The 22,720-nt window shown below is 35.0% G+C and overlaps 1 protein-coding gene across 1 annotated transcript in view; it reads right to left on the bottom strand.

Annotated features, from left to right (window-relative positions):
- THSD7A (thrombospondin type 1 domain containing 7A) overlaps window positions 1–22,720 on the bottom strand; it is a 234,630-nt gene that overhangs the window by 64,153 nt on the left and 147,757 nt on the right. Inside the window, exons 8-9 of the mRNA XM_064676429.1 lie at window positions 9,174–9,365; window positions 989–1,223 (exon numbers count right to left, since the gene is read on the bottom strand). Of these exons, the coding sequence (XP_064532499.1) occupies window positions 989–1,223; window positions 9,174–9,365 (427 nt within the window). The remainder of the gene's footprint in view (window positions 1–988; window positions 1,224–9,173; window positions 9,366–22,720) is intronic.

Genomic DNA, 22,720 nt, shown 5'->3' with positions numbered 1-22,720 from the left:
AGAATTATAAATCATTAGAGGGTTTGGGGTTTTTTTAATATAAATGGACCAAAAAAAAGATATAATGTTATCATGACTAAATAGAACAGCAACTTAATGCAGATACAGAACAATTTAGATTACTGAATGTGCTGGCATTACTCCCCATATTTCCATTTAAAGTAAATTAGGCTTAAGGTCTACTGCAGAATAAAGCAACAAATGGCAGGCACCATGCAAATATTTCGTGCGAGAATAGCTGCCTCATGAACTTTCTAAATGACCTCTGATATCAGTTCTTTCAGTTTTGAATCTGTCCTGAGTGGGATATATTTACAGACTGCCAATCCATACGGAGATATTATCAAATGCATTTTACTAGCAGCTAATCCATATTTAACCCTGGTTATACATTAAACTGTAAAATTAAATCATTGGGCCAAAGGGATCACTTAAGAAACTATATATATGGGGAAAAGAAATCACAAAGGCTGTCCAGCTAATGTTTAAACTAACGTTTCAAATTAATGCCCTGTCAGGGTTCCACTATGCTACATCTCCTTGGTCTGCTTCTGAGAAGGTGCACTTACATGTGCTGTACTGGATTTAAATCTAAACCACTATTTTTGCATGGAACTGCACTAATCCACATATTGCAGTGCTTGCTTGAGAGTACCACAAGGATCTTTGGAGTGATGCTGCTCTGCATGTCACACACATATGAATTTTACCTCGACTCAACCTGACGATGGCAAGGAGCCAACTGGATTTAGTCAGCAGAATCACCATTGCAAATATACCCTCTAAAAATCAATAGTGAGAAAGGTATCATCTAGTCCTCCTGTTGTACCAGTTTTGTATTTTTAGAAGACGAAGTGTTCACCTGTGAGAACACTCATGAGAAAGAACAGGGTCTTTTTGTCTTTGCATGTAGTCACTGGGGATAAAAATATAAAGCAGCAAAATCTGAAGATAATTACAGCATGAAGATATTTTTAAAGATCTTTACTTTTTTGGGCCCACTTGTCCCACATTGACTCTCACGCAGATGACCTTTCTTGTCTGCATCCCCACGGAACAGGTGGCCTCCCCGTTCCAGCTGGCAGAGGAGTTGAAAGCAGAGACAGACGTGTCCTCAATGCACTGTCCCCACGGGCCGGTTTGCCAGTGATACACAGTGCAAGAGTGCTCGTTACAGCTGCGCATTTCCTGCAGGGCACTGATATTTGGGCACTGTATTCCTCCTGGAACAATAAAAGAGGGCAAAAATTCATTCAGTGGAAGGAGATTTTTTTTAATCTAAAAAAACCCACAAGCCCACTTTGAACTCACATTAGTTACACATTATCAGTTTGATTACATGAAAAAAATGCTGTTCTCTTTTTTTCCTCCTCTCTATATGCTCAATATTGACTTTGACAAATTTCAGTCAACAGACCACACAGAAAAGACTGTTCATGGACAGTATGTAAATCTGTACCATAAGGATGCCAAAATAATCATAACTTCTATGATACATTAATGTCCTTGGAGTAATCTACAGTCATTATTTTGAGGTTCTCTAGAAGGGACTGCAAGAGATCACATAAGGACATATAAAGGCTCTAGGCAGAAGAAATGGTTAATTATTCTAGTTATGCATGTGTAAAGACCACTGTTTATGTCTAATTCACAGATCAATTAAAAAGATTTTTGGAGCTCTTGTCCTAGCTCCCAGTGGATGCTTATCCATGTTATATAATTACCAAAGAGGATGGCACAGCTGGCAATTTCAGGTCCACACTGAGATAACAAAGGCTGTTGCAGGTTAAGATTAAAATGCACTCAAGTGTCAATAATTGTGAAGAAAAGCTCAGATAATGCTATCTTTGTTGTGTTTGGTTTCAGATAGTATGCTCAGTTTATTATATTCAAGCACTTTGAAGTCGCTCTGGCCTCCCAGTCCTCCACGAGAAGTGAAGAGGTTTTTCCTACTAGATTTGATCATAGGCTACTAGATTTCCAGCCTTGTGAGTAGACTGCATGTCTGCTAGATATCTGGTGTTACTAGACATACAGAATCTAGGCTTAAGAATTAACTTAAACATTTGTGGCCTACAAAGAATAATAGGAGCCCTATTTCCAGCTGATGGAAAGGCAGGAAAAAAAATCTAAATAACATTTCAGCCTTTCCCAAAACACAAGAAAAGTAACAAAGACGACTGAAAGAGGAGCTTTTTATTAGTTAATGCAGATGAGCCATAAGACTTCTCTAAAAAGAAATAGGTATGCTCACACTAAATGCATGTTGGAGAGTATACTAGCCTAAAGTCCATTTTAATGAAGCCACAACATAAAATCCAAATTCTCAAATTTTTCCCTAGAGATATTTCTAACTTCTGTCTTTGGGCTAAAAATATTGATGCAACCAAGGAACAGTAAACATCATATTAATTGAGATGTTTTGCCACAGATCAGCTAATCTTAAATTTTGCAAAAGGGGATTAGAAAAACCTACAAATGTGTGAATGTAATTAAAGAATAACTTCAACTGATTTTGTTTTGGTTCAAAATGGATGCAATTCAAGTCTATCAGAATTGCTTAAAATATAAATCAGTCTGCAAAAGTTCAAGACAGAACACTAGATGCATTTTTCTAAAAAAAAGGAAATAAAAAACCAAACAGTAAAATAAAATTATGTTTACATAATAAGTTTCAAAAAGTTATGTAGTTAGCACTCTTTAGGAAAGAAAAAAATTTCCAGCTAACACTAGCAGATAGAAATATTAGCAAGGAAATTAGGAAAGTGAGAGTATTTTGAAAAGAAAAAATAAACAGACACAATGTATTTGTCACGGAATAGAAAATAGATCCATGTGAGGAGTCTAGACATATTCACCGAGCAATAAGGTTAAAAAAGGAAAATTTAAAAGACATAAGGAAGGTTACTAATTATTTCCATCTGATGTTAACTCAAGAAGAAACACAAGGGAAATACTTAAGAAATTTAATAAATTAAAGGGGGGGGGGAAGAAATGTTTCCCCAGAATTGGATGCCACAGCCAGCAGTTCCTAGGGCATTTGAGAATAAAGTGACAACTTAGGTTCAATTTTGACAGCTATGCAAGAATGTATATTCAGGGAAAAAATGAGAGTGACATTGACTTGTAAATGAAAAACATTGGGGCACAAATGTCTGCAGCTCAGTGGGAATCCAGTTCTGTTCAGATTAAACCAGGAGTTTAATGTAAAGACTGAACAAAATGTGGAAATAATATTACTAAAATAAAAACCAATTATCACTAGTACCAAATGTTGTAATAACCCCCCCCAACTATTTATTTATAAATCAAAATGCCATTCTCTCCAGGAAAACAGCATTCCCTTGTGCTCCCTCAAATTTAAATAGGTACAGAAAAAGCAGAAGTGGTTGGAAAACTGGCAGTTAGAGATGCCTTTTACAACATCTGTGTAGGGGTAACGAGATCATGGCTGCTCAACTTTAAGAGCATATCCCAGAAAGGGTACAGGTTTGACAGAAATATAAAAGTTAATGAGTATCACAGGAAAAAAATAAAACAGACATTTGATTTCATCGGAATATATGAAAAAGGGACTTACAATAATAAATACATTCCTTAATAATACATTATCAGATGACAGTAAATAACTGCTTGGAAGTACTTAAAATAGTAATTTCAAGGTACAGAAAACAGTTGGAACTGAAGCATTTCTTTTTGGGGTTGGACACTTAAGCAAAGTAGACTTGGAAATGAAGGACTAGCTTTGCAGAGGGACTTGTATATTACTTATAAAATAGCTAAGATATGAAGGTAGTTTCCTTGAGCGCTTTAACAGAATTGTCATATGCTTAAATTGCTGTTCTGGCTGAGTTGGAGCTGATAATGGGCAAGATATCTCACTCTAGGATATTCAATGATCAGATTTTATAAGTCTTTTTGGTGACATTAACTTTTAAATTTTGAAATTATTAACATTTTTCAAAGCATTTAAGATCATTTTAATTAATCATTTTGATATCACTAATTTCTAAAAATGCATATAGTTTTATAAATGCATTTCAAAGCAGCTGGAATAATCTTAAAATCTGAGAAAACTGATGTGACTGAAATGCCTCTTGTAGTCTAGCAAGTAAGCAGTTGCTCCTTTCTTTGCTGGAGAAATGAGGTAGGCACTCCTCTAGGCAGCTGCTCTTCCTGAAGACAGACACAGTCAGAACCAAGACTATTCCAGTACTGCAAACATTGATGCTTCCCCATCTGCTGCATATCAGTTACACAAACCAAGCAGACCTGTCCTACAATACACAACAGGACAGGAGACAGAGTGCACCCATGGGAAATGAGAGGTCTGTCCTCAAGTCTTTTCATGGATAGGATTTGAACCCCAGACACCACAATACAGTCAAGAATCTGAGCTGATGGGCTCCTGAACAAAAGGAAAAGCACAGTAACATCCTCTGCCCCGGCTCACCATCACACACAGGTGTCAGGTCACTTTGTAAGTCTTCCCTGAAAAATTCAGGTTTCACTAAATAAATTTTTTTATTCCTGTTTCATGAGAAAACGTGTTCTCCAAAACTTATTCTTTAGTGAATGAGCAATTTTGCTGGAAAAAGAATTACTCAGTTCCATGTTTTCTTATTTAATTACCAAGCACTGTTATTTCAAGCCAGGAAAATACAAAAATTAAAAGCTCCTTTGGTCCACCTATTCCTTACATATCCGGTAAATCAATCTTGTAGATATAAGAGAAGTAAGAGCTATCGGTCTTTGACAAACAGAATATCTGATGAGATGGACAACTGATGTTCTATACTATCTAACTCAGTGATGTTTAATAGTTTGTGATATATGAGGTCACACTAAATAGTCCTTCTGGCATTATACTTTGCTAATCTATGGCATACAATAGCCAGAGTAAGACATTGCCATGCACATGCATCCCTGCCCTAAGAGAATATGTCGAACAAAATTGCCCTTCACTCTCATTTTATTAAATTAAGCTTTAATATCAGATTATTTTTCTCTTTGCATTTGAATCATGTTTTTTGTTTGTTTGTTTTTAAATCCTTACTTTTCCAAAATTGGTATTACTGATAAAACTTTGAATGTATCCACAACATTAGTGTTATACTCTCTGACAGTGTTAATATATGGCAGTGTATAATCAATACAGAATCAATCTGCATAAATACTACTTACTGAAAAACTAAGATTCACTTAGTACATTTTAGTCTCAGGTCTAGTAGTTAGGGGAAGTAGTCTTAATGTATACTACTGATTATAAAAGATTTATTGTAAGCAGGAAATAAAAAAAGAACAGAAATATTAAACAGAATATAAAACAAAAATAGACAAACATTCAACAAAGATAGGTTGAATTGTATAGGATGGCTTTACTAGATTTGTGCAGAATAACTACAGGATGTATCAGGTAACATCACTGTGTCCTTTGCTGTCATTTTATATTTTGAGACAGTGACTTTCCCGAGTTTCTTACTGTACCATGAAGATATATTTGACAGTGACACAAATTAGTGACCACTGTAGGCAGGCTCACAGACAGGCAAATTTATAAATCACTTTGCCTTTCAAACCTTCAAGCTGAGGACAATGATCTCAGAAAACATATCAAAAATGGTTATTGTGACACCCATTTCCACATGGAGTCATCTCACGAACCACAGTAAGTCTTTATCTTGAGAAAAGAGACTCTCTCTCTCCACTGAATGCAAGTAAATAAGCCCATCCCAGATGTGCATGACCACACCATGCTTGAGGTTTGAGGCTCTGCAGCCATGTGGTTTGACCATAAGGAAAACGTCTTGTTCTGAATGAGGAAATGATGATGAGAGTGTGTACAACTGAGGAGAGCTCCTGGCTCGAGCAGAAGTCACCGTGGTGTTGGAGGGGCAGTCAGTATCCCAGAGCTCATTAGAAAACTTTGTCACTATTGTAATTTACACATGGCTTATGTTTTTCCTGTGAAGTTATTCTTGTCCCTGAGGAATTATTATAATACTACTGAATTATTCCTATTCTAAGTCATCCAAAGAAACTGATTATACTACGGCAGTTTCCTGGTGGACAGTTATGCTAACTTGACGGTTTCTTCAAACCAATTCAGCAGCATAGATAGCCGGGAAATAAGAAGAAAAATAATTTCTTCTGTGTGAAATGACATAGCTCTATTACAGGCAGTCATCTGCCAACATTAAGCAAAATGACAGCATATTGTATTTTTTATTTCAGAGAAGAGAGAAACTGAACAATCACAGACAATACTTAATAAGAAGCTGTCTGAGATCCAGATAAAGGAACCTATTTCACATTTATTTACAGATTCTCAAAAGTTTCATGTTTAAGTACCAAATGTTTTCATGTTTAAGTACCCAATGAACAAGAATTAGGTGCTTCAGATACTTTAAGGGTTTGCAGTATTCCTTGTGTATGTAATGCCTGCAATGTTTTGATCTTCCTATGCTTGTGGATTAAATTCTCCTTGATTAGCAGGAGGATGTGGGTGATCAAAGACTTACATTGATAAATGTGGACCCCTTATGTCATCTTAGAAGACAAGTTTAGTCTTATTCATAGATTGGCAACAGCCTTTTACATTCTTTCATTAATTAATATCCAATCTTGATATGTATTAGGAATAGTATATATTTATGTACAATATATTAGTCCTATCGTGTTCTGAATAAAAACTCTCAGATATCATGGCTACATTATACAGAAATTACTATGAAATATCTTACCTATCCTGGTCTGTCTCTTATACCTACAGTTCTAGGACAGGTTCAAAAATCCAAAAGAAAACATCTGTGGGACTGTTCACCTGAACAGTACTGACAGCTGTTTTCAGAACCCAGTTTTAATGTGTAAATGGCATTATTGGTCTTACATTTATAAGAATTGGGAGTTTTAGTTATACATGATGCTTACAGAGTTTTCATGTATAGTATTGAGCATTTTTCCTATGTTATGAATAGAACTGAGAACTGTAAGTTTGCCAAAAAATGTTCATGTGAAGCTTCCTTTTTACATCAGCAGAATACAGATGTTCAGATAATGAGTGTATTCAATGCCCCCAGAACATAAAATGACCTCCCAGCACCAACTACACCAATCAGTGTTTTGGGAACACGGCTGATCTTTGTCATGCAATTCTGGAGGTGAAAAGTCATTCAGTTATTTGTCTTGTAGCAAATGACTAAAAGGCATAAGAGACATGTGAGGAGAAAGATGACAATAACTCTAATTCCAGTGAAGCATAAAAAATAACAGTTAAATTGATACATTTTGAATATAATACAAGAAAAGGTGAAAAGTACCTTCCAGCTAGAGAGTTGGAACAATATGCTAAGCCTTGGAATATTTATACACTTCCATTCTCTGGAGTTTGTACAGAGTGCAAAAGAGCATGGTGTTGAAGAGATCTGTTCAAAATGTGAGGGAATTGCTATAAGCTATATAGACATACCAGCTTGTATCCTTTAAAAAAAAGCAAGGAATAACCTCATCTCAGAATAGTGGTAAAGAGACCAGGGTTTGAGCAAAGCTCAACACCTACAACACCTAGTAATGAGTTAGCTTTCTCAGCATTAGTTTAAGGACCTTTTCACTACTACCTATGTGACAGTCTTTGTGATCACTCGGTGCTGATTCTGATCATTGCACAACAAACATAAATAAAATTCACATATATAAAATCCAGGCTATGCTGAACAGTTTTGCTGTATCTGCACCTTTGTAAATTAACCTATGTTGTACTAACTATCAAAGTCAGAATAAAAAGAGTACTTTTTAAGAAGAAGCATAAGAAAGTGGAATAATTTTTTTAGTAACCTAGGTTTTCACTTCTGTGGCATGCTTGTCAGGAGTTTAAATTTCTGTCTCCAGTAAAACTACAAAAGTGTATCATAAATCTATTGCCTTGACCTACATGGAAAAGCAAGAAGCACGTGAATGTATGTTTATTTGAATTATCTGGCTCTGTGTTTCCCTCAAAATGAGTCCCTTTGACACACTATAAAAAAAAAAAGACAACATAAACTAAATTTTGTTTCTAATTTTAAAAGTTTCTACTTTGTTACATAGACTCATCCAAGTAACTTATTATTTGAATCTTCTACTAAAATAGAGTTCTGATTGTTTCTTACACTTTTACCAAGGGTTCCTTTCAGGGAAAAGGTTAAGAAGTGCTCTGCTACTTATTCTTTTTTTTAGTCACCTGAATTCTGTCAAATACACTGCACACTTTCATCAATGCTGTTACCTTTGTCTGCAAATAGCGGTGTACAGATATTCTGCTTTACTGCTTCCATACGTTACAGCTTTCACTTTTCAGCTAAATTTCATCTTAACATAAAGGTATAAAATGCTTAACAGTTTTAAAGAAGAACTAACAAATGCATCTGATCCCTTTATATTGAAGGCATTTAACTTTTCTGTCAGTAATAAATGTGAGTAAACATTTTCTAAGAACTCTTTGGTGGCTATGTTTCCTGGCTCCTCGTGTTGCATGAAGCATTTTATCAGTTGGACCCTGGCACATCTGATGTTAAAACCATCTTATGTACAGAATATATTTGTTCTATAGCCCAAAACCCTCCCCTCCCTGGCAATCAAAACCCAAACAAAACCCATTGTAGAAAGCATGGGAAATCATCAAAGAATAGATATTAGCCCATATCTAAAACCTTTTTCTTCTTTTCCTTTATATTCCAGCTATGTCTTCTCTTTGCATTTGCTGCAGAAGGACCATTTACATGAACGAAAATCATTTACGAGTGAGGACTTGCAGGGCAAAACAAAAGTCCTGCTATGAATTAAAATGTTAATGGGGTAACACAAGTTACACGTAATGGGGCATCGGATAAACCATTTGCTGCGTTTAATTTTAGTAGAAAACAAGAAAACCATGTATTTGAAACAAAACCGGTATCATTAAGCAGAATAATAAAAATAGCAGCATTAACTGCAATGAGCAAAATAAAATCTCCTGTTTTAAACAGCTTCAGGTACCAGAAGTAATGTAGAATTAGCACTTAATAGTTTTTCTTTTTTTAAAAAAACACAACTGCATCTAATAATTTGCTTCTGTAGATCGAGAAATTACTTTGACATTACAAAGACAGTTGAGAATTCACAATCAAACGAGAGCCTGCGAGGGTATGCGACCTTACCTTCACCTGCGTACGCCAGAATGGAGCGGGCACGCATCTGCTTCCCTTCTGTGGTTTTGCCGGAGCAGGTGTGTGAGCAGGAGGACCATGCAGACCACATGCTGAGCACACAGTCCTTTGGGCACGGAGCTTCACAGGCGACCGGGATTGGGTAGATAGCGTCTCTACACAGCTGTCTGTCAACCTCTTCTCCTGGGAAAAAAAGGCCGGTAGCAGTCCATCATTTGTTAAATTAACTTAAAATGAGCAATCTAGTCCAGATGGACACACAAATAAATTAGATTCTGTTCTTCTATATAAACAAAGTAAATAGATTTTTTATTAAAATTACTTGTCTCCTCTGCCTTGATTCTGAGAGAACTTGCTTAAATCTAGTTTAATTTGATATTCTGATGAAGTGAATGCCAGCCTAGGTGGTCTTGAGCCTTTCATTTTGTAATACTTGATTCCACAGAAAACCCAAATGTGAGTAACAGAGTATATAACATACCTATGGAAAACTGTGTACATGGATACACATGTTGTAATGACCTAGTTTTCTTCCATGTTTGTGGGAGAAGGAGAAAAACATACTAACTTCCAGCTTAGCCAGTTTTGTAACCCACAAGTCATCCTTTGAATTGCAGCTATTCATCAAAATATGAAAAACTGCAGTAAAGAGCAGTCAGAGTGTCATTTGGTTAGAAAGATCTTCATTTGTTAGCAAACCAGCGACACATTACTCTTTGTGTCATGGAAGTATAAAACGATCTATGCGTTTGTATTATGTCACATCAAGGCACACATTTCATTATACTAAAAAGATCCAGGCTGGTATAAATTGTTCAATGAAATATTAGCTATTAAGTAGCAGGGTTCCTTTTGTTTTCAATAAGAAAAATGGTGACAGCACTGTGTCTAAGATCTGTCTGAACAGCACCCTAATCATAAAATGGATAGTTTTGTGAAATGACATATAATTTCTTGATCAAATAATTTAATATTCATTAAGTGAGGAATGAATGAGGGACCATATATTCTGATGTCAATAAGTCTCATGATAAATCTTCATGTTGGAGCAGACGATGAAAAAAATTAACTAAGAAGGGAGAGGTTTGGGTTCACTTTTTAGAATTCTAGCCTTGTTATTTTACAAACCAATTAGAGTGCTTGCAAGGAAAAGCAGAAGGACTGAGCAGTAGCCCAATACATAATGCCAGTTTCAAGGAACTGTAAAAACGTTGCATCTAAGAGCACACTGGAGTTCTGGGGCCCTGATAACCACCTACAATCAAGGCATGGAAAGAGCCAGTTCATTTGTAAACATGAAACTTTTAAAAAAATTTTCTATAAAGGATAAACTTTCAAAGCATCTGAATGCCTTTTGTGCTACATGATCCTTGCTGTACTAGGGCATAAAACCTCCTGTTGAGTTATGTTTTGCCTTCTGAAATGCTCTTGAAGCATACTTGATCTTGCCAGGGCTGAACAGGAGTGTATAGAGCATGCACTTTCTAAGATCCATCATGTCAATCCCTTTGTTCTAATAGTCAATGTCAACAAAATAAAGTCTTATCATGATCTGCAAATGAACATAAGTCTTCAATCCAACAAAACATTTGTTAGGTATATTGATTACTCTATAACTGAATCATAAATGCATCAGCCACTGTTAATAATTATCAGCTGGATTCTGAAAGCTAATTCAGTGAGAACTGTGCATACTGCAAATGAAGCCAAAGCTCTATAAACACTGATTTACCCAAGTCTCAAATTAGGCTTTATTGCTTAATAGAAGAATAATAATAAAATTATACAAACACTAATCTAAAGAGAAACTACATTTTTTGTCATTCAAGATTTACAGTCTTAGAGTCTCTCAAATAAGAATCTCTGCTAAACTGAGTTCCTGAAACTAGGAGGTTCTTTAGTACTCATCATATTGTGAGTCCCAGAGCTATTAATGACCAAATTCTTTATGAAAGAGGAAAAGATGAGGGCCATCCATCCAATATTAACCAGAGCCAAATATTTTATTCATACAGAATATTTAGGCACAACAGAACTGCAAACATCAATCTTCCTTGGCTCTGAAAACCAGGGGAAATCTGCAGCTCATGTTTTTAAAATAACCTGAAGTAGTCATAGTCATCTGAATTATAAAGACCTTTGAGATCAAGTCAGTCTCAACAGCTGTATTTTCCCATATTAAAAATAAAAATTTGAGCCTTGCCGAAGGCTTCATAGCTCTCCCACATCAAGTTCTGCTTCCCTCACTGGACTCAGTCTGCATCAATTGCTCCTTCTTTTGTATCACAGGTCACCACACTCTGACACTAGTGCAGGATAGATTCCTTTCTGCTTCCTCAGAACAGAATGTGTTTGGGTTGAAAGACAAGAGACAGAGGAGCGGACTGCAAACATCCTTTCCGAAGAAGAGGAAAAAAAAGCTAGAAAAGGGGCTAACCCTACTCTCAAATTGTTCCATTTCTAGGTAAGACTCAATGAGGTAAACTGCCAGGATACTTTCACGCTGGCTACTATTACAGTAAAGTGTAAGCAAATGATACTATATTGAGCTTATTTATAACCTGCTAGCTGTTAATTTTAAACTCAAACTAAATTTGGGGCCATAATGAGAAATTCTGTTAAACTAGTTTCAGTCTGAGTTTATATTTCAAACAAAACTAAGCCTTGGACCTCTCTCAGAATCAAACCCTTCTTTTCTCCTTTGCTTTTACAGAGAAAATATTCTAGAGATACGGATCTTACATATTGGCATTTCATTTTTGTCAACTGTCCAATTCTTATCTGATGAATTCAATAGCATAGAAATGTAGTTGGAAGGAAGGTTTATAATGGGTACTTCTTATCTTCAGTGAAATATTTTTTTAGACTAAATTGTTTCTGACATTTCACTAATGATTTTATGAACAACTTGACCTTTTTTGCCTTCCTCTTTAAAGTGCATAGTGTAGTCAACTACCAGGAACCGCTCAACCCTAAGCTGAGAACAATGCCAGTGTAAAGACTAAAACTACTCAGAAAACGTCCCATTTGAAAAAGTTTGCCATATGTATGGAAGCAAGTCCAGAGGAGGGCCATGAAGGTGATCAGAGAGCAGGAGCATGTTTTCTATGAGGAATGGTTGAGAAAATTGAGGTTGTTCAACCTGGAGAAGGCTCCAGTGAGACATTGTAGCACCTTCCAGTATTTAAAAAGGGCCAACAAGAAAGCTGGAGAGGGGCTTTTTACAAAAGCATGTAGTAATAGGGCAAGGAGGAATAGCTTTAAACTGAAGCAGGGTAGGTTTAGATTAGATAAAAGAAAGACATTTTTTACTGTGAAAGTGGTGAGGCACTGGAACAGGTTGTCCAGAGAAGCTGTGGATGTCCCACCCCTAGAAGTGTTCAACGCCGTGCTGGATGGAGCTCTGAGCAACTTGGTCTAGTGGAAGGTGTCCCTGCCTATAGCAGGGCAGGGCTGGAACTAGATGAACTTTATCCCTTCCAACCCAAACCATTCTATCATCCTATGATTCTGTTTGAATGTTATGGGTATAAATTTATGTTGCACAAGAGTTGAAGACAGAACTCCAAAAATATGACTGAAAGGCCTCTGCCCTGGGTTATTTATACTTTAAATGACAGAATGACAAAAAGTAAAAAGCAAAAAGATGAAAACAGAATATGACATTTCTGTCAAGAGAACTCTTCACCATTTATCAGTTGATTTGTTCTTTAAAACCTGGTATCTAGCAGTAGTCCATATTCAGAAACAATGTCTATGTTGTTGAATGATACACAGATGCACATTTTGGACTAAAATCTCCAAACTGCACTTAAGGGAGTGACTATATGTAGAAATGGCAGGAAGCAAAAGAGGTTTCATTTTTCCAGAATTTAAAATGTCAAAAACTGTTTAAACCTTTGCTGGGATTTTTTTTACAGATTTACATTAGTGAGGAGTGCTGAGCTAGCATTCCTCAAACTGGATCCTCAAACTCAAATGCTGGATCCAGCTAGACAATCCGCAAAACGAGTCACTGCATTAAAACCTCCTTGTGGCTGCCTTTTTGGCATGAAGACTTCCTGTATGTGTGCACACAGGAGAGCCACTATTGAACTACTGAACAATTTAATTGCTTTAAAACAAACAAACACAGAACATCAACCAAACGAAAACCCCTATACCTCCTACTGAATAGACAAAGTTTTACAGATCAGAGAGGGAACTTGTGAATAGCATTCCAGAGCAACTGGCTGATAAGTATCAGACTGTATTCATATCACCAGTTTTGTTTTATCATATTCACAAAACTAATGTGGTATCTGTGAAAATCTGGTCTAGATGCTAATGGTCAGTCTAGACCACAGAAGACCCATTTTCTGAGGTTAGTGCAGTTGAATCATGTCATTCCTTTGTGGTTTTGGTCACTCATGTAAAATGTGCCTGATATTTAAGTTTCTTGTCAAATGATTCAAGAAAGTTCCAATGGGAAGCATTCTTAGAGTTGGTATCACTAGAGAGACATGGCAAAGAAATGTTCTTCCTTATGTGTATCTTTTAACATGATGCACTTCAGTGCACAATAAAAAATTGCTGTGATATTCTAATCTGTAGTAAATTAAAAGGCAAGTGTTTAACAAAGGAAAAGTTTCTTTTAAAGCCTTAAAATAAGCACTAAAATCGCTGCAAGATTCAATGAAGCATAGAGAACAATTTAAAAAAATTCAACATAAAATAAAACTCCTGCTGGAGTTCTATGCAATAAGACAACAAGCTTGGTCTCAGTTCTGTACCAGGAAACCAGCTATTGTTTCTGAAAGTCAGAACTCTAAACCAATATAAACTCTGTAAAAAATTGACAATAACATCACAGTAAACAGGGTTAAATCAAGAGAGTGCTTTGAACACTAATATCGAACATTATTTTTAATATGTCTATGTAATCAGTAAAAGACAGGAATATCACACTGGTGTCAAAACAATCTTACAGTTATATTTTAGAGTTTATAAAAGAATTAATGACAGCAACTGAGACCAAATGCTAAAACTGCAACTTCAGATTCTGAATTGCTTAGTACAATATGTCTAATTTACTGTTCTTCAACTCTAAGAAAAGAAAAAGTCTCACTTAGGTCAGTACTTTTTTGTGGTTCCTAGCACCCACACACAATAGTCTGATTTTAAGTACAACAAACTATAGAGAATCATTCAAGTGTTTTCAAAACTGCACATTTAAAATGAGGACATAAAGATACAAAGTATGGAAAAGACTAACAGCTCACAGCACTGCATGATCTACATGTACTGGTTATACATATTAAGGTATGTACTGTGTTGCATGTATGTGACTACATCAGTTATAGGCATCAGTTTCTCAGCAGTTTTCTTGTCTTGCCATTGAAGCTGAAAAGGAGGCACATGATGTATCATCTGCTGGAAAACTGCTGGGCACCTAAAATACTTGGAAAAGCACCTGAGAGCTCAATTTTTAAAGTGCTCGTGTTTGTGGGTGAAAAAGGCTTGGACATTATTCAACTGCCTTCAGTAATGCCTCTAAGCTCGGAGGCTGCAGGAGAAAAATGCAGTTAGTTCACACGATAACAAAATCTGTGAGCTGTGCTGATTGCCACTGACTGTTTCCTTCCTTTCCTGTGCAGAAAAATAATCAACAGGAAAGTCTTGAACTGTCTCTGCTGTGGGTTGCAAAGGCTGAAATGGCTGAGACTGTTCTTTATCTTGAACATGCAGCTTCCCACATACATTCTTCCCACATGAGGTCCTATGTGTGTCCTCACACATTCCCTCGTCAGTCTCAAAATGTGTTGAATGACCTCCTCAGTCTGGCTGAGGAGCCAAAGCTGTCGATCAAGAACAAAATATTTATACTCAAAACTTAGAAAAACCAGGACTGCACTATGTGCTCAGTCCTGTTCTTCATACAGAAATAACTTTAATCACCTCCTGCAGTTGAAGTTAATAAAACATATCCCTCTCCACTAAAAAGTTTGTGATACAATGTTAATTTGTTTTGCATTATTCCTGTAGAGATATACAATGATAGTTTGACTAGAAGAAGGGAAAATATGGAGATTTTTGTTTGTTTGTTTCTTAATTTTCTTAATATTCTGAAGTGCCTAAATCAGGGCAGAAAAACAGAAAGAAAATCTAACTGCCTCAAAGTTACAGGAATGCTATGACTAGACTGTAACAATATAGACAGAGTATTAATAAATTTAACTGTCATTATTCTAAATAAAATAAAATAAAAAAACAACTTCAAGAAAATCACTAAATAAGAAAACTTACAAACTTATTCAAATGTGAAATTCCATACTAGATTTTAAATAGTAATAACCTTGTCTATGCATTGGATCATTAGTCTAATGCAAGATGGAAGTTCTTCATATTACAGAACAGTTACCAAATTTATCCAAAACCCCACATTTTTCACATGCTAGGACACCTTATTATCTAGAAATGAGCAGACGTTAATCAATCACCAGGATAAACTAAAATTATGGTTTAAATTTCTAATACTTTTGCATTTTTTTCAAATCACTAATTGGTTACCCGTTGACAAAATTCACCACAAAAAGAAAAATCCTGCCTGCCTAGCATAAATTGCATGTAAGTTAATGTCACAGCAAATTAACTTTTTCTTCCAAACCTCAGTGCTCCAGCAGTAGCGTGGATTTTTCTTTCTAAAATGATCAGAAGAGGTAGAGAACTATGTTATGCACTGTGCATAGGAAAAAGTGGGGGCTCATAATACTTTCACTCAAATTTTGTCCTTTTGCATAATCAGACACTTGCAATGTGTCTTCCTCAAACCTTATCATAGTTCTACTTTATCAGAATTGCTGATTGGAAATTCAGTCTCTCACCATGACTTATTCTTTTTTTTTCTTTTTTTTTGGCCATTCTGTCTTGGTTTTTGTTTGGTTTTCCTTATACAGGAGGAACTCTCTAAGGAATGTTATCTTTGTCAGAGAATGTCTCTAACTAAAATGTGTACACAACTGCGAAAGGCTGACCCAGATTTTTCAGTAGGGAGAATTTAGAAGTTAATCTCTGAAAACCTAATCAAATAAGCCACAGAAAGGGGAAACAATAATATTTACAAGCAATTCATCATTTACCATCTAGTTTAGCTCAACAATCTTAAGAGTATTTGGAGGGTAAAAAAAGCAGCACATACAGCAGTACCTGACTGACAGAACAATCAGTTCAATACCTGCATATAGCACATACTTTGACAGACAATAGGAAACTTTCTGTGTTCTATTAATCCCACTAGCCTTCATATCATCTTGATGGTATTTATTCATATCTGCTCCCAAGTCTGTCAATGTAAGCTTTAATGTTAGTAAAATGGTAATGCCTTTGAAAACCGCAGCAACCTTAGTAATTATTTTCTGTTATGGTTCCTGAGTGACCAGCTGTCAAAAATATCTCTTTACAAGGTAGGTTGATAAATTCTCAATGTTTGAAATAATTTTAACCTCTCTAATTAAACATAAAGCCACATTAACTACAATTTATGACCTCAATATATTCTACTTCATTGACTCCTACGTTTTTCAACAAACACAACGTGAAAAGATGGTGTATTTTCCCCTCGTATTATTCCTATCAAGTGAAGTTTCTGTATTCATTTCTAATGCTTAGGTGCCTAGCTGGTAGCTCCAAGTGTTAAACCAGTTGCTGATTCCCTAATCACAAGCCTTTCTCTCAATTGCTTTCGCTAAGTAGTATTTGCATTTAATTAAGTAAATCTTAATTAGCTGATGGTTAATATTCTTGAAGTCTTTTTCTTCTAAGAAGCCTAAGTAGAAATGGCAGTGATTCAAATGAAGACAAATACACTGGTTACATCTGTTCATTATGTAAAAATAACAAAGTTGGTTTAATGGTTTAATAGTTTAATGATATGAAAACATTACAGGATTGTAAATTGTTTGATTTGGTGATTTGTGTGTGCAAGTTTACTGTGGTTTTAGTTTCAATGCAGTATCACACAGTCTATTCCTTACTAGAAGAAAAATGATAAACTTGATACTTTGGCCACTTACTCAAAAAAACTATCATGAATCTCAGAAACACGTGGATGTATTTATTTTTTTAAAATAAAAATAAAAAGCACATAGACCTTCCTCTTATTTACATCTTTACCATGACAGCACACACAAATCAGTGTCATAGAGAAAGGGTCACTGACTACTCTCCTTTCACTATGCAAATACTGGAAGATATGAATACCTTTTAAAATACTTTTATAATACTAAATTTTAAAACATGGTTTGGGCTTTTTGGTTTTTTAAGCAAACATTTGTGATGACAAATGATTGATAATGACAGGAACTAATAATATACAAAACAAAAATAGCTGGAGCTTAGAAACCCACCATATCCAATGTTTTTCCAATCAAAGATAACAGCATGACAACACACTTAAAAAAAAAATCATGATCTTTTTAAGGTTTTCTATTCCTTAATGAGATGAAACAACAGATTTTACAAGGAATAACTTCTTGTTGATGGCTATGTGCAATTTTCTTCTTTCTTATGGGAAAAGAAATTTTGATGAGTGGGATGACAGTGGCTTCCCACATTCATGCAGAAATCTAATTTCAACAATAACACTTGAACACTTCTGCTCCTTCTCTGTAACCAAACCAGTAAATGCTACTGCTACAGCTCAGTTATAGCTTACAGAGTAGCATGTGTTTGCTCACCTTTCCCACAACACAGCATATTGCCAGCTGTGTAAAAGAATGCAGAAGCAGGTAACCCCTTGCAAGTAGTTTATAGGAAAGCTAAAAGGCGTGAAAGCTATTCTGCTACAGAGGTAAGACAGTTCTAGCTACAAGTTTCTTCCCTGTCTTTAAGCTCATTCAAAGTTTCGATCAAGCAAATTTCAAGAAAAGTAAGGCACTCCTAAAATATCCAGGTCAGTATTCCTTAATGCATCAGGTAAAGCTTTGCACCATATACAAAACAGTTACAGGAATGACCAAAACCAAAATAACATGTCATACCTTGAAATAATGACAACAACAAAGGGACAACTCCAATGCAAAAATTAAGAACTTATTTCAAAGATGAATATTTGCTGCTATAATTGTTCCCGATGGGAAACATCTTTGCATATTCTTTGGATGTAACTTAAAAATAATGGTTAAAAATAATGAACTAACATCTTCAGATACAATATTAATGCTTCCAGTAATCCCATTTCCATATCTGGCAATAGCAGAACATTTGTACCTCCATTTATGTTGGAGTCAGCTATCAGGACTACAGTCATGTAGATATAGTCTAAATTTCACAGAGGCAGATAAAAACAGGTAAAAAAATAGTATTTCTTTACTCAAATAATTTTTTTTAATGTAAAATGCAGTGTTATCTGGACAGATTAAACAGTATGAAAAAAAGAAGTCCATAACTATGTTAACACAGAAACATACAGAAATCGGGAGCATTTGGTTGGGGAAATTAATTCCACTAAAGGGTAACCTTCTTATTTGTGCTTGCATTCTTTACTCAGTGAGAATGAGAAACGTGAAAAATAGCTGTTCTCTTTTAGTAAACTTAATATTTTGTGGTATCCACTTCGAAAATTTACCTCTTACTTCTTTATCCCCTCTCTAAATTTTCACTATTCTTTTCTAGATTTACTGAGGTTGAAAACTAAAATTACATATTTTCACTCAGAAAATATAGAAACAGGTTTTCCAATTCTACTTGTACTTATTTACATAATTTTCTAACTAGTAAGGGTGACGCCAGCCACAGTATCTGTTCCCCTAAGCACACAGCAGTCACCTGACTACCTGTGAGGGTACCAGTTAAATAATAAATAAATAAATAAATAAATAAATAAATAAATAAATAAATAAATGCACATGAGGCAAGTTCCTTCAGTATACACACAAAGGCACACTGATGGTATCTTATAGCACTAACTATGACTTAAAAAGTAACACAGCCTTTTTATCTCTGACACAACCCTGTGAGTTACTGAGTGCATATTTTGTATTACGCATCAAAGGCTATTGGAAAATTCTTCTTACAGATGATACCTTCTTTGATTCTTCACGGCTTCAGATACAATTGAATATTCACCAGCATGAAAGAGGCTGTATCTGAATTATTAGTGATAAAGGGAGTATGACTAAAAAAAGCCTATTATAAAGAGGAATAGTGAAGAATTAATCCAAACTAATTAAAATCAGACTTTGAAGGAGATTAGTTAAACTGTATTAATATTTTATGTTAATAAATAGCCCATTTTGTATGGCTATCCTTACTCAGAATGAAAGAGAAAATTCTTGACAAAGAGAATTAAGGCCACCTTAACTCTGAATAAGAGGATTCACAGACACATTTAGAATAGTTTAATTATTTCTGCCATTAGTTTGGATCGACTTTTCAAAGTGTCTCCTTGCACATAAGACAAAACAAAAACTGAGACATGATATGCCTTTAGCTGAAAATCTCCTATACTTTTTACTTGATGTCATAGCAGACTTGTACCACAGGGATAGAAGTCTAGTATTTCTAATAAAGAGCACAGAGGAGTACTCATACACTGCTTGACAAAAGGAATAAAATTTTCCTACTGCTTGACAGGTATTTGAAGTATTTTCATGGTTCATTTGCTAATGTAGTCTTACTGAGAAAGATAAGGAACAGAGAATACAAGTGTATTGATCATAACCAAGCACAGTTGCCTTCTAGTGTCAAATAAGCCAATCAAATGTCATCTTGATATGAAAGAAAAAATAAGTTTGATGACAGGCAACAGTCCCATTGAGAATAAAATCAATATTAGTCATGGGACCAAGTGGGATCAATATGTCAGACCGATAGGCCATTTTAGGAGGACGGGGAAAGGAGGAGAAAAGTGCTGACAGAGCTATAAGGAAACAAAAAGACAGTGTGAATCTGAAGGATGAGATCACTTGAAAATTCACTCTACATTTCTAAAAACACTTGTCAAAAGCACCAAGTTACATTAAAAAATATAGCTGATTCCAAGTTCAACTGGGCTGTCTCGTAAACTTTTCCCAATCAAGCCCCAATTCATATAGTGAAAAAATGATATAAAAATATGACTTAAAAAATTTAAAATAATTTATTTGTTTGTAAAATGTTACAGAAACTCTACTGGGTTTAAAAGTGATGAAAAACCCTTTCACAGACTTTGGAAATACTGGTACTGTTATTTGAATATTGTTAACCATAGGATTTTAATTACATGGATTTGAAAATGCAACATGCATGTATTTTATTGCAATATGTCTTTTTCATTATTTAGAAAACAAGACATTTTTCACTGGCAATTGTGGTACTATTTTTTCACTGCTGAGTATTCTCATAAAATTTTAAAATTCATCTGATATAGACAAGTAGAGTGTTGTAGCCTTTTAAAAGGTTTCACAAGCATTTTATTGTAACTGCTATTTTAGGCATTTCCCCCTCACCTCCGATAAGCTCAAAATTAAGTGGAGAAGAAGTTTGGGAAGGGCAATGGAATGTCAATCAAACCAGTTTGATCAGAAAAGATACTTCTGATGTGCTCATCTGAACTAGATTAATATTCAGGGATATAAGTCAGGAATAGAAGCATAAAAAGGAAATAACAGGCAAGACTAGAAAAACAGCAGCATAAAAACAATGTGACAGTTCCACTAATGTCAGTAGAATGAAAGTGCTCACCACAATCTTTTCAAAAACTCCCTACACTGAGGTACTAATCTGCATATTTTCAGCAGTTACCTTAAATGGCCTGGTTTTTCAAGAAACACCAAAACTTTCGCAAACTTCGGGCTTCTCATTTTCCTCATAAATATGAGCTTTGGTGAATAAATTTATATATTTAAGCTAAAAGGTCCAAGAAGTTGCATCATAAATTGATTCATAAATACTCCAGCACTGCAGTTTCAACACTAGTTTCCTAGAATTTGCCCATGATATTCTTCTCTCTAATGCAAAAGCTTAATCCACAGCTGAAAAAAAATGACTAATAGTATGCACCTGACAGAATATTAGGTGAATTTTTCAGTTTTTCAATTACTTAGTATTTCACAAATATGCAGTGAATTTGCAGCAAGTTTACAACTGTGCATTCACATATATCTGTCATACTTCTTGCCACACAAATATACATGTATCTCAAAGGGGAGTTTAAGAGAGTAAGAAAAATTATTTTATATTGGAAAAGATGATTTCATACATTTTCTTTGCATTATTCATCCAGCTGCAGCTAGTAAAGAGTTGTCACTCTCTATGTAATCTGACAGCTCAATTAAATCACAGTTAAAACACAGGACCCAAGAGGTGTAAGAGAGATCACTGCCACTGTCATGTTTACACATTTCTGAGGAATGGTTTTAAAATTAATTTCACGGATGCTTCTGTCTGTGTCTTACTACTGGCAGATAAAATGCAGTCTTTGGAGAACATCTTTTTATGCATCTTGCAAAGAATATCTTCTCATCATTACAAGTAGAAGGCAAAGCATGCCTTTAGGGAGCTCAGACACGAATTAATCTTCTCTTTTGGAAATATTTTCGTAACTGATTCCAGAAGACTAAAACTAACCCATCCTTTTGACTTTTCCATTCTTCAATCCTCTCAGCATATAGATTCAGAGAAAGAGATGTAAGGAAAGCAGCCAAAGGTAAATACCATTACATCTTATATATGCTAAATTAAGGAAATATAATAACATTGTCATAACTAAATCAGAAATAACAGGAGCACATTTGCAATATATAGGGACATTACAACTTTCTTACTTTGTTAATAAGTTATACAAGCTAATGTCCTAAAGTCACAGAAATCTGAGAGATTTCACTGTAGATTTACACCTACTCAAAGAAATAAATTGTTTCCTGGAAACAGGATTCCCTTTCCCTACTGGAAGGACATCACTGGTTTTCTAGAAGCCTTCTGTAATATATGAGATGCTTCTAGCTAATGTAATTCTTCTTTCCCCCTCTTTAAATAATAATAAAATAATGAATAACAATAAATAAACAATAATAAATAATAATAAATAAATAAAAGCAATAATTAAAAAAATCCATTCTGACACCCTCAGAACAAGAGATTTAATATAGTTTTTGCTTAATATCTTTTCTCTGGAAAACACTAATGCAGCAATTTGCTATTTATAAAATAATATCAGTACCAGTAAATTATGTCTAATATCAGTAAAATTAAACACAAACATCTGATAATTCCCAGGGAAAGATTTATATAGTTAATCAATAAATTACCCCCAAAATTATGTCAAGAAAGCAAACAAGAGTAAATGTCAGAATTGAAGTTGCCTTCATATAACACAGGCTTTTTAATTGCATAATCACATGCTTATTTTTCCACTGGGTCCCTTCCTCCTTCAGTTCACAGATTGGAAACTTCTTAATGATATTTGGTATTTTTAGTTTTATTCTCTTTGTTCAAGGCACAGGGCTATGTTTTATTTACCACATACTAATTCAAAGTGTTATTAAAACAGAATTGGTATTTTTTGCTAAGATCTTTCTGTC

Source organism: Pseudopipra pipra, chromosome 1 (genome assembly GCF_036250125.1).
Source record: "Pseudopipra pipra isolate bDixPip1 chromosome 1, bDixPip1.hap1, whole genome shotgun sequence".
In the NCBI taxonomy this organism is placed as follows: Eukaryota; Metazoa; Chordata; class Aves; order Passeriformes; family Pipridae; genus Pseudopipra; species Pseudopipra pipra.
Note: the sequence above shows the minus strand (reverse complement) of the source record. Positions and strands in the feature narration are given on the sequence as shown.